Genomic DNA, 12556 nt, shown 5'->3' with positions numbered 1-12556 from the left:
TTTTCATCAAAAATTATCTAATTATCTTTTAATTTTTAGGAATTATAAGGATTTATATTCAGAAGGACCAAATACAAACTATCTTCCAAGCACATTTCATAAAATCACAAATTTAGAGCTGAAAGAACCTTAGAGGTCATTCAGCTGAATTTCTTTTTAGAGATGGAGAAATAAGACTGAGTGAGACCACATGATTTGACCAAGGTCACCAATCTAGTATGTTTCAGAGATTCTTAGAACTCAGCTCTTCCTGGCCTCAAAGCTACCTTTCTAGCCACTACACTATATTTTTTCCAGTTATTTAACCTATCTTTTCAAAATATTTAAATTCTCATCCCTCCTCATCTTGATTCTCAAATGGTGGTATTTCTGAACCGTCTAGTAATGTGAATACTTAACCCTTTACTGCTCCTCCCATAATATATTTGTTTGACATCTGGAGGTTTTCATAAATTTGGGGTTTTATTAAAATAGGGCAGCAACAGAATAAATAATATAAATTGTATGTATTATTTAATTTCTAACTGCTATGACAACCTAGTGGTAGAAAAATCTATGGGACACTATGTGAAAGGGACAAAAAACCTTTTAATTATAAATAAATGCTTTCCACAGGCAAGACTGAAATAATTATTTTGAGCATGTTGACTTTTTTCAACTTCATTCTTGCCAGAAATTAGGCTGAGTTAATGAGACACTATATGGCCTTTTAGAAATTTGAACATTGGTCAAACAGGGTTGCTCACGGAGAAAACATCATATGATTTGTTCTTCAGAAGACTTTAATGACTGTTCTTTAATAACAAATCATAAACATCCATTAAATTTCCCCTTTAAGAGCAGAGAAATATTTAAGAAATGACAGAAGCATAATTTGATATTGTTGCCTGCAGAAAGTTAAAAATAGCTTTCTTTTTATATAACTGGCCCAGAATGTTGAGTATGAACGGCATACAGTGGACTGGAAACTGATGACAGCAAGACTTTGATTGTAAGAAGCCTGATTCTTGATGAAGTCACACCCTGAGGCTCTCGATAAGACTGGTCATACATCAGGAGCCAAATGAAGCACTAATTACACTAACTGCTATAGTTCTGAATGCCAAAAATTTGCCTTCATATACAGTATTGAGCCATAGGCTGAGAAGAAGCAAAAGTAGTGTTCATACTCCTAAGCTTACCTTTTTGACTCTGAAAAGTCAGTTTCCCCTTTAAAAACAAAAGTATCTCTATGCCATATTTTCCCTTGGTCACCTGACACTCAGGATTTGTAACTGTTCTGAACTATGTTCTATGCACTCTGCTACCATAATCTGTTCTAATATTACAGATGTCCAACTCTCACAGGATGACTGAATTTGGGACATGAATTTGTGTTCATGTCCTCACGAACCTCAATCTAAAGAGAAACAACTAGGTTGTTGAAGATCATCCTCTACCTGAATTATTTCCTTGTTCATAATTGCTGGATTTGGGGTTTTGAAAGTCTTACTCTCCCATGTGAACAACACTCCAAACTTAAGAATAAAGCTTAGGAAAAAAATACATAATGTTCTCACCTATTGTGGCTTCTAGGCCCATTTTACTGACCATAGAGAACATATAGAGCTGCCAAAGTTAAAAAAAAGTCAAAGTTATTTTTATGGCAAAGGAATAGAATTCGTAATTAGAACTGTAAGAGAAGAGTTAGTATTCAATCAGTTTACTATTTTTAAAGTGTACACAATAAAACCCTATTATGACAGAGTTAATCATTATGTAGATTTGGATATATTAGTTTTCCATTCAAGAGATTTAAGTTCAATAGTGGTTCTGCCACTTCTTATGTGTGACCTTGAGAAAGTATATTCAAATGGGCATAATGATGTTTATATCCCCAACTGTACTGGATTTTGGCTTAAAATATAGAAATAGTAGACTCTTGACCAAGAAGGGAATACTCCTAATAAGGACCAATAAAAATATATTTTCCTGGAGACTTGAGGATACTTAAGAAGAAAATCAGCAATAAAATCCATGACTTTGGATATCTGCATACAACTAGAAGACTGGATAAAGTCTTCATATAAAGAAATAACTTTTAAGAAATACAACTATCCAAAAATGAAATGGGGTGCCTTGGGAGGTTGTGTGTCTCCTTGCTCTTTGGACACCTTCATGAAAATGCTAGATCATGTAGAAGAGGTTCTTGTTTAGGTTCAGATTGGACTGAGATTCTGTGACTCTGAAATGCACAAAGTATAAGAATTCACAAAAAACAGAGATCATATTGTGAAGAGGCAAATTTGATCTCACAGATTTCAATTAGACTTGGTGGAATGTGACTCTGGGCTGTAATATGATTCTGGAAGAGCATACATTATTCAAAAAAGAACAGAATAAATAAAAGGTACAATGGAATAGCACACACTTTAAGAAGATACACTCATGTAAGGAAATCCAGGAACCTGAGGTGACAATCATGATGGAGAACACTTGAGTAAGAATCAAAGAAGACAGAAACAAAAATTATGTTGTTGGAATACATTGTAGACCACCTAGACAGGAGGAATTAGATAAGAAAACTGAGAAATAGATCCCAATTCGGTCATAAACACATTATTTATATATACAATGAAGGGGGACCAATTATTCAGGGGTGGGGAACCTGTGGCCTCGAGGCCACATGTGGCCCTCTAGGTTCTCAAGTGCAGCCCTTTGACTGAATCCAAACTTCACAGAACAAGACAGATATTTGCTAGGGCACTCTTTTTCTCTGAAAAAAGCCAAGTAGTTGTTTTGCCTTAGTGATATTTTAATCTGTCAATGTATATAATACTTTAAGGTTTGCAAAATACTTTACATATTATCTCAGTTGATCCTCACAATAACCTTGTAACGTAGGTGTTATTATTATCTCTATTCTTCAGGTAAAAAAGCTGAGGGCTGAGAGATATCAAGTGACTTTCCTAGCTAGTAAGTGTGTAACAGAGGATTCAGTCTCCTGGACTCCAAGTTCAGCCTTCTAGCCACTGTACCACCTAGTTACAAAAACAGAGGAAGAAACAAGGGGAAAAATGATTTCGGGATAAGCCCCTGCATCAGAAATGAAACTTTGCTTTTTAAGCAAAAATGTTCTAAATTGTGACTGTGTTTGACAAGGTATGTGACATTCTGCTTTAGAGCCAGACCTTATTCTAACCAAGTAGGAGGAACTGGATCCTAAAGAAGAAATAATACTTGGAATGAAGCAAACACTCCTTCTTTGAACTGGTGATAAAAGAGGTGAAAGCTAAGCCTTATCTGAGGTAAAGGGTTCAGAGAAAGGCTAGGTAGAATCTAGTGCCCTACAATTCTACTACAGAGTTTAGCAAGAGGGGTGAAGAGATGTGAAGAATGAAATTCTGGAGATATAAATAGAAATTATTTCAATGGAGAGGAAAAAAAAAAGACATCTGAAGTCATAAATGTGCCTCCATAGGGAACATTGAAAAGTTTTTAACCAAAGATCTTTAAGACATGTATAAAAAATACAAAAAAGAAGAGGGAGCAGAAAATAAATACTGAAAGACATAGTCCTTTAAGAGTAGTATGAGAATGGGCTGAATCTGGTGATAAATTCTGAGGATACAAAAAAGCATCACTTAAAAGGGGTGGGGAATCTGTGGTCTTGAGACCACATGTGGCCCTCTAGGTCCTCAAGGGCAACCCTTCCACTGAATCCAACTTGTGAAATTTGGATTTAGTCAAAGGACAACACTTTAGGACCTAGAGGGCCACACGTGGTCTTAAGTCCATAGGCTCCCCACCTTTGACTTAAGCTATGTTGAGGAAAAAAATAAAATGAAGAAGGAATAAGTAGGATGAGATGATCATAATGGGTGACAGCAAGAAGTCAGAGAGCTTCTTAATCTTTGTTTTCCTTCCATTATTTTTTCTTTCCAAGGAGAAAGATTATTGGATTGGGAAAGATACATGAAAAATAACAAAGTGAAACCAAAAATACACAAAGAGATAGTAATAACTAATTATCCTCAATGAGTTCAAACACCAGCCCAGATGTGCCACATCCTAGGTAACTAACATAGGTGGTAAATATGGTTGCTAAGCTACTGTTACGATCTCTATAAAATCATGGAGAATGCAAGAGGTACTACAGATCGGAGAAGGGCAAAGGCTTTTAATAAAAGGGAAAACTGTGAAATACATTTATTTAAAGGATTCTCTATTAAAGTCCCATTCTGATAACTTATTGTTGTATGAAGGGTGTCCCTGAATTCTTGAAGGCTATGCTATCATAACACAAGTGCTGGGGGCTATCATTAAGTCAGAAAGGCTTTAAAAATGGCAGCAGTGATATACTTTATGTAGCTTGTCTGTCTAGCTAAGTTTCAAGGGCTCATCATCAGGTTTGCTACAGGATGGTGAATCTTTCAGCCACACAAACTGTCAAAAATCATCTACTGCATGATTTCCATCTTCATGTAGGAGCTGTGGTATGTAGTGGTGGAAGGAATGCTCCCCACCCAGTCATAGAATCCTGAAGTTTTAAAGAATTATTTTAAAGGCTGAATATTTACAAATGGTGTAGTGACAGTTTCAAACAGGTCACGCATGCCACACAATGAATTTTTTCCTTTAAAAAATAAAACAAATCTACCAGCCTTGCATTTTCTGTACACTTCAGTCCATTGAGGTGACTACAGAGATGCTGTTTCCTTTCAAATATTTTATATGGATCATGTTTGTTGGCTTGTTCTCAATACATACGTCCATTATTGTCATTAAGGTTTTCTAGGGATAGGAAAGTACTTAATGAATAGGAAATATAAGAACAGAATGTATAATTCTAATGAGGATACTTTAGCATATGAAATCTCTCTTCCTAGTTGCTTAAAGCATTTTTTTATTTAACTTGGGATCTCAGAAGCTTTCTCACATTTTTGAGTATGTTACCCCTGGACATTTTCTCTGGTGTTATCTGAGAAACATATCCGTTAAATATGGATTGGGATGGTTAAATATGTGTATCTATCTATTTATCTATCTACATATATATATGTATATATGTATACATATATATGATTTATAAAATATCCATTCAATATGGACAGTGGTTAAATATATCCACTTTCATATGGTTCTAGTACTTCGGGGCAATTAAAAATTAAGATTTCCTGAAATAAGGAATTCAAATTTTTTGTTTTGTTATTCTTTTTGAAGACTCCAGTTTTTAGAGGGGACTATCTCTCTATCTTCTATTTCCCAGATCAGCTTTTAAAAAAATAGCGTGTAGCTCGTGTGTTCTGAATTTGTCATTTTTTGACCTTTTGTTAAAATTTCTTCTTGTATTATTGAATGTTCCATTTCTTTAATTATTTTCTTCAAGATGTCCATTGCTTTGTTAAGAACTTTCATTTACTGTTCTAAGCTATTTATTTTATTCTTTATTATTCCCTTCAGTTTTATATTGGGTCTTCTAATCAACTTCAGAATTCTTATGGCCATTCTATTCTCTTTTCTGGCATTTTGGTTGTAATTATTATTGAGTTACTGTCTACTTCAGACAAAACTTCAGAGTTTTATCCTAGTTTTCTTTTACCCCATAGATTGTCTTCATTGCACTTTTTTTGCTTGCTCATTTCTTTAATCTTTGTACCACTGCAACCCTCTATTCTGGGGCTTAGCTCCTAAACTTTTGAGAGGTGGATTCTGAATGAATCACTTCCTAGAGGACACCCTGCCAGATTAAAATAGACATTGAGGTGACTGGTAAAAGCCCTTGGTGAATATATACCTCCAGCCTTCTATTAGCCCCAGACTTCACCTCTCTTTGGAATTATTAAACGGAGCCCATGATGAGGGTGGAGTAGGATTAGGTAAGGCACCAGAGCTCAGTGTGGAAAGGTAATCAGGAGCTAATAGCAGTAATTTATGTTGGCATGACTAGTGAAGGCTGTTGGTGGATGATCACCCAACTTGCTGTTCATTTTAGCCTTCCTCTGTCTTTGGAACCACTGGAGATACCACCACATGGAGTCCATTGCACAGGGCCTAAAGTCATGAGTGAGGGGAGACAAGAAGGAACAGAAAGACCAGAATGTGGAGATCATAGCACATAAAGAATGGACAACTGGTAACAGTCACAAACAGGATCTCTGGTGAAAGCCTGTGGTGAAAGATAACACCACTTGTTGCTATTCCTGCCTTTCATGTGTCTCTGGAGCCATTAGGGCCACCTCCACTTCCCACCAATCATTGTGGTGGGGTAGGGTGGGTGGGCACAAAAAACTCATAGTGAGGAGCCAATAATATGTCCTTTTTTTCTCTCCTGTTTTGGAGCTCCTTTCTTTTCTCCTTTTTTTTTTTTGATTGTTCCTTTGTTTTATTTGAAACATCTTACTGTTTTGAGGGGATGCTTGAGTAAGACACATTTTACTCTGCTATCTTGCTGAAATACCTATATTTCAACAAAATATTTGATAACACTTACTATGTTATAGTTGTGGAAAATATGGAGACAAATAGATGATAGTATAATTAGACAGGTTTGTGACTCTCTGGATGAACATACCCAAAAAGTAGTGATTAATGAGTTTATGTTAACTTGAAGAAAGGTCTTTAGTAGAATAGCCAAGAAATCTGTCCTTGGCACCTGGGTATTCTATTAATTTCCATTTCTACTGATAATCATTTAATATCAATTTAGTAACTTCAATAAGGGCCAGAGCCTGAAATAATCAACCAGAAGCAAAGCCTGGACCTTAACAGCTTCTTTGTCCTCTTCTTATGTCAACGAGCCCAGATGGGGCTAACTTAAGAACATTCTTTCCTCTGTTCGTAGCCATCAAGGATGAGACCCTTAACCTCAAACACTATCTTGAATAATGGGACTTTTTCTTATCTTAATATTTTATTGGCGTGTACTATGTTATGGCATGTTAATGGTAAATTAAACACAGAGATCCTGGGTTGTAATTTCAATGGACACTTTGTCAACTCTCTTATCTTATTTTATTCACCACCTATCCAAATAAGAAATTCCTTTTCTTATACTATGATTAAACATACATGGAGATCATAAATTTTGAGTGGCAGAGACATGCTGAGTTGGGACTGTCCTGAAATGCATTTAAGCCTTCTCATTCTTTTGTTCAGGCAGTCAGAACTCATACTCTGGCTCCTTGTACATACAAGTAAGCTAGCTTTGCTAGCTTTACAGGAATAAACATTATGAATTTACATATCACCTAGATTGTTTGCCTCCTTTAACGGAACTTTCAGGTCAACACTATTAAATGAAATTGGATGGAAATGAATTGTGTGTACTTATCAAATTTTCAGATGATAACAAAGCTGATAAAAATGACTAACATGTTGGAGAACAGAGAACTATTTAGGGCTGGAAGGCACCTTATAGGTTATTTAGTCTAACACTTTCATTTTACAGATAAAGAAATTAATGTTCAGAAGGGTTAAGTAGTCAGATAGGTAGTAGTGGCAGATTTGGGATTTGAACCCAGGCTCTCAGATCACAAATCCTGTGCTTTTCCCACCATACTACAATTTAAAAAGATATACACTTTGTAACCCTTAAATTTATATATGTGTCAGTAATGATAAACTGAATCTAATAAGATTAAATTGAAGGGGAATAAATGTAAAGTTTATCATTTTATTTTTAAAAAATCAACTTCATACATATAAGATAGCAGAGGCATAACTAACTAGAAAGCCATTAATCTGAAAATGACTATAGGGATTTAAAAATACAGAACTAGGAAAAATGGGTAGAAATGGCAGAGTGTTAGATTTGAGTTTGATGTAAGAAGAAATTTGCTTAAAAAATTAAGAATTATCTAAAAGGTAACTTCTTCAGAAGACAGTGGATGGCCCCTCATCGTAGTTTTTCTTTGAGAAGATAGATGGTAATTGGTTGTTGATGTTGAAGAGATTCTTAGTCAGTTGCAGGTCAGACTAAGTGGCCACTGGAGTTCACTTCAGCTCTGAAAGGTTTTATCTGTGGTTGTTGTAAGGAAAAATTTTGCAAATCTTAAAAATAATATTATCAGACTGTCCAGTTTTTTGTCTTCTCCCTTGTACTCCTATTATTAAAAATTTCCCTACACCAAAACCTTTTTAAAAAATGTAGGAATAAATGTGTCAATTAAAAAAAAAAGTGTTGTATCTAATTCTAGGTTCAAACAGTAATATGAAGAAGCTGAAAGAACCAGAGTAGAACAATGAACATGAACTGAAGGAGAGAAAGAAAGACCTGAAAAAGGATGTAAGAATAGTAATTATTATGCTTGTGGAAAGGATGGGAGATAAGTGGTCTTAATAAAAACGTCTATGTAAACAACGACTTATCATGAGAAATATTTAGCATGGCTATTTTCCACCTATATTAAGGAGAAAAAAAGACATCAATTTCAGGCACAGCAGAAAGGAAATGGGAAGAAAAGAGATTTATTGGGAGAAAGTGTAACAGAAACTAGTTTAGTAGTGGAGGTTTAGGAACTGTTTTTCCTTACGCATTTTAAAAGTAGAGTACATCTATTTGGACCAAATTTTAGGTAGAATCTAATTTGAGAGAGGAAATGATCTAGATAACCTGTCCAAATGTTCCACTAGGATTACTATATAGATTTATACAACTTTTCTTTATCATTATATTATAGTTATTTTATTCCTTTTTTAAACTGTTGCTTCCAGAACAGTCACGTCTACTGAAATTGTACTTATTCTGCTGCAACTTAAGGTGGGAGTTAGTCAGCAGTAGGTTAATAGTCTGAGTCAGTGCTCTCCCTTTTCCCCAACAGAGACTACATTTTATACTTTATAGATATTCAGTTAATCACATCAAGTTTTATATTGCAGTAGCATTGAAAATAGAGGGGAATCAAATCCAGTGTTATGCAGTGCAGTTTCAAGTTTTAGGGTTCTTGAATGCTTTGTCAGCAAAGTGCAAATTCTGGCAAGCTGAAAAGGTAATTTCAGGGCATAACTGTGTTTGACAAAGTCTCATGCTATTGGACAAGACAGAGATGTCAGCTAAAACAAAGGTGTCAAACTCCCCTTGCCAACAGCCAGTGAGGCATGAACCAGATAAAAATGTAATTGGGGGATGTTTAACAAAACAAATAGAAATGCAATACAACATAGTTTATGTTAATATGTGGCTTTCTGAGTCAATACACAGTCCACATCTGTCTCTTTCTATTCAAATTTGGCACCACTGGGCAAAAGGAGAAAATAGGTAGATTTTGAACTAGTTCAAGGATTGGACACAAAGATTAGTCATTAAAGTGAACTTGGGGAGTATATCTAGTGGAATGATTTAGGAATCTAAGGCCTTGTACTCTTAATTTTTATCACCGACTGGCAAGCTTGTTAACTGGCATGCTTGTTAACGCTTCAAATGACACCAAGTTTTGAGGGCTATTAAATGCATGGATTACAGAATCCAATTTCTACAAGATCTCAATAGGCCAGAAGGGTACTCTTCATCTAATGAGATAGCATTGAATAAGAGTAAATGTAAAATTTTACAATGGGGGTCAAAAAAATCAATTCCACAAGTATGGAGGGTAGGACTTGTTGCCAGACAACAGTTCCTGTGAAAAAGATCTGGGGACAGAGAGTTGGAAATTAAGAAGGTGCCTCTCAATTGGAAGAATGAATGAATACATTAAGGTGTATGAATGGAATGGAATTATGGCACCACAAAAAAAAACGACAAAAGGAATGGCTTCATAGAAATCTGAGAGCACTTGAGTGAACTGATGCAGAGTCAAAGAAGCAAAATGGGGAAACAGTCCATATAAGGATTTCAACAATACAAAAGAAGATAATTGTGAAAGACTGATGAGAAATAATGCTTCTTATATCTTGGCAGACAGATGAAAGATGAAATAAATTCTAGCCATTTTTAGTACATGCACGTCTATACAAGTCATGTTTTAGTTGGCAATACTTATTACAAGAGAAGGATTTTCTTTTTCTTTGGAAGGCAGAGCATTGTGTGGGAATGAAGGGAATAATGATAATGATAAAAAAGAAGAAAGGAGCATCAATTAAAATTAAATATTAAAAATATACATAGAAGAAAGGAGAAGGAAGAGGACTTAGATAAACAGAGAAGCACTGGAACTCTTGTGCTAAATTTAAATAATATATACATGTGTGTATCTTAAAAACCAAACTATATAATAGAAATGTATAGTGCCATATATAATATTCTTTTTTGTTCTTTTTCTGAAGAAATTTTAATTTAGTGATTTTTATAAAATTTACCATAATAAAATGTTTTAAAAATTAAAAATAAATCAAGAGAATAAGACAAAAAAGATAAAGATGGCTTTAGTGGATCATAATAGGTGGGATAGGACAGTTGAAAAAGTTAATGCTATCCAAAGTTGTATTAAGAGAGACATAATGTCCAGAGTGAAGGAGGTAGCAATTCTATACTCTCCCTGTTCAGGCCACATCTTGAATATTATGTTCATTTCTGGACAACATGTTTTAGGAAGAACACAGACAAATTAGAATATGTGTAGAAATCCATGACCAAGATGGTGATAGGACTGGAGAACATGCCATGGGACGATTGATTAATGAACTGGGAATGCTTAGCATGGCAGAGAATTCAAATGGACATGACAGATGTATTCAACTATTTGAAGGGCTGTCATATGGAGGAGAGACTGCATTTTTTGCTTGGCCTCTCAGAGGATAGAATTAGAAGCAATGGATGAAAGTTTCTGAGTAGACTTAGATGATGTGAAAAAAAAAACTTAATAATTAAAACTATTTGAAAACATAATGGGCTGCTCTCTTCAGTGGATATTTAAGGCAGAAAGTGGATGATCATATCTTAGGAATATTCTAGATGATATTTTTAGTAAGTTTGTGTGACATTAAATGGCCTCCAAGCTCCCTTTTCATTCTTTGATTTTTTTTTTGAGTATAAGGCAGACTATATGTCTGTAGTTTATTGACCAGCCCTACCTAAGTCTGGAGAGACTCAGCTCACCACCAAAAGGTTAGCCACCAAGTGATGACTGCTTTTGGCCTCACTCAATTGTGAAATTCCTAATGTGAGGAGGGGTTTTGATTTGCCTTAGTGGAGGGAATGCTTACGTGAATGAACTCATGGGTATTTCAAAATACCGAAGTATATCCATAAGCTTGGGGAGGGGGGAGTTGAGGAGACATATGGAGGTCAGACATGGACACAAACAGGAGAGGACAGGTGACATGGGGGGTTCTGGGGGCAGACACATGGTATCCAAGTATGGACTGATGAAAGACAGATACATGGGGGCTGGACACGTGAGCAGGTAGGTGGAGCAGGAGAAAGGCATTCTCTCTCCGTGTGGTGCTGTGTTGGCAGTCTCTTCATGTTTTTTTTTTTTTCTTTCACTTGGAGGAGTTCATTTAGGTTTTTTTTTTTTAAAGTTTTTGTTTTGGTGGGGATGTGGGAGGCCACTGAGCTGAGGGGCAGAAGGGGAGAGAGGGAGAGAGAGAGAGAGAGAGAGAGAGAGAGAGAGTGTGTGTGTGTGTGTGTGTGTAAGAGAGAGAGAGAGAGAGAGAGAGAGAGAATACACAGTATTGTACATTAAAATTAACATAGGTTTTTTTTTTTTGGAATGTGGATTTCTTTCAGAATTCTTTATGTAAAGTTGAATATGTGTAATGCAAATGTATGTAAAGTGAGAACAATCTGTATTTGGAAATAACCTGTAAGTCTTTTTTTCTCTATGCTAAACATTAACAGTTTCTATTTACATTCTGAATAGAAGCTTTTAAGTGAAAGCCAAAGAAAAAACAACTGAAAGGAATCTTCAGAGGACTTCGGACCTCTATCTTGTTGCAATACCACACTGCCATCCTATGTACATGGTAGCTAATATTCTTTTATAAGCCATCTGAGGGGTTCTTGTGAGTCTATGAGATTCTACTACTTTGATTAGCAGCCCATTCCAATGTGGTCTGTCCCTTTCTTTAATTTGTGTCAATATGTCCATTTCCATTTGTAGTGGGAATGAACTTTAGAAAAAAAAATCTTAGTTGGTAACTTAGCAAACTATTCAAGCATTATCTTGCATTCTTTGCCTTTAAGGCAGAATCCAGTACACCAGTTTGGAAGTCTACAACCAATTATGCTGAAATACTGAAACGGTGAAGAAAAAATGATGGTGCCTCAACTACCAATGCACCACTAGTGCAGAAGCAGAGAAGGATCTCAAACTCTTACCGCTGGAGCTGCCAGCAGCAGCATTAATCCACAGGTAGTAGCCCGCTTTCCCAGCCTATCAGAGACCACACCTGCCAAGATTCCACCTGAAAAAAGAGAAAAAGATAAATGTGGCACACTGGTAAGAATGAGCAGCTAGATGGCACAGTGGATAGAGCACGGGGCTTTGACTCAGGAAGACCTGAGTTCAACTCTGACCTTAGACGCTTACTAGCTGTGTGATCCTAGGCAAGTCGTTTAACTCCTATTGGCTTCAGTTTCCTTATCTTAAAATGAGGGTTAGAATAATGCCTACCTCTTAGGATTGTTGTGAAGATG

At 35.8% G+C, this 12556-nt stretch overlaps 1 protein-coding gene across 1 annotated transcript in view; it reads right to left on the bottom strand.

The window, feature by feature from the left end:
* Nucleotides 1–12556, bottom strand: part of SLC37A1 (solute carrier family 37 member 1) — a 103908-nt gene that overhangs the window by 14750 nt on the left and 76602 nt on the right. Inside the window, exons 13-14 of the mRNA XM_036744148.1 lie at nt 12239–12324; nt 1560–1608 (exon numbers count right to left, since the gene is read on the bottom strand). Coding sequence (XP_036600043.1) covers nt 1560–1608; nt 12239–12324 — 135 coding nt within the window. The remainder of the gene's footprint in view (nt 1–1559; nt 1609–12238; nt 12325–12556) is intronic.

The sequence above is a fragment of the Trichosurus vulpecula genome, chromosome 2 (assembly GCF_011100635.1).
Source record: "Trichosurus vulpecula isolate mTriVul1 chromosome 2, mTriVul1.pri, whole genome shotgun sequence".
Classification (NCBI taxonomy): Eukaryota; Metazoa; Chordata; class Mammalia; order Diprotodontia; family Phalangeridae; genus Trichosurus; species Trichosurus vulpecula.
Note: the sequence above shows the minus strand (reverse complement) of the source record. Positions and strands in the feature narration are given on the sequence as shown.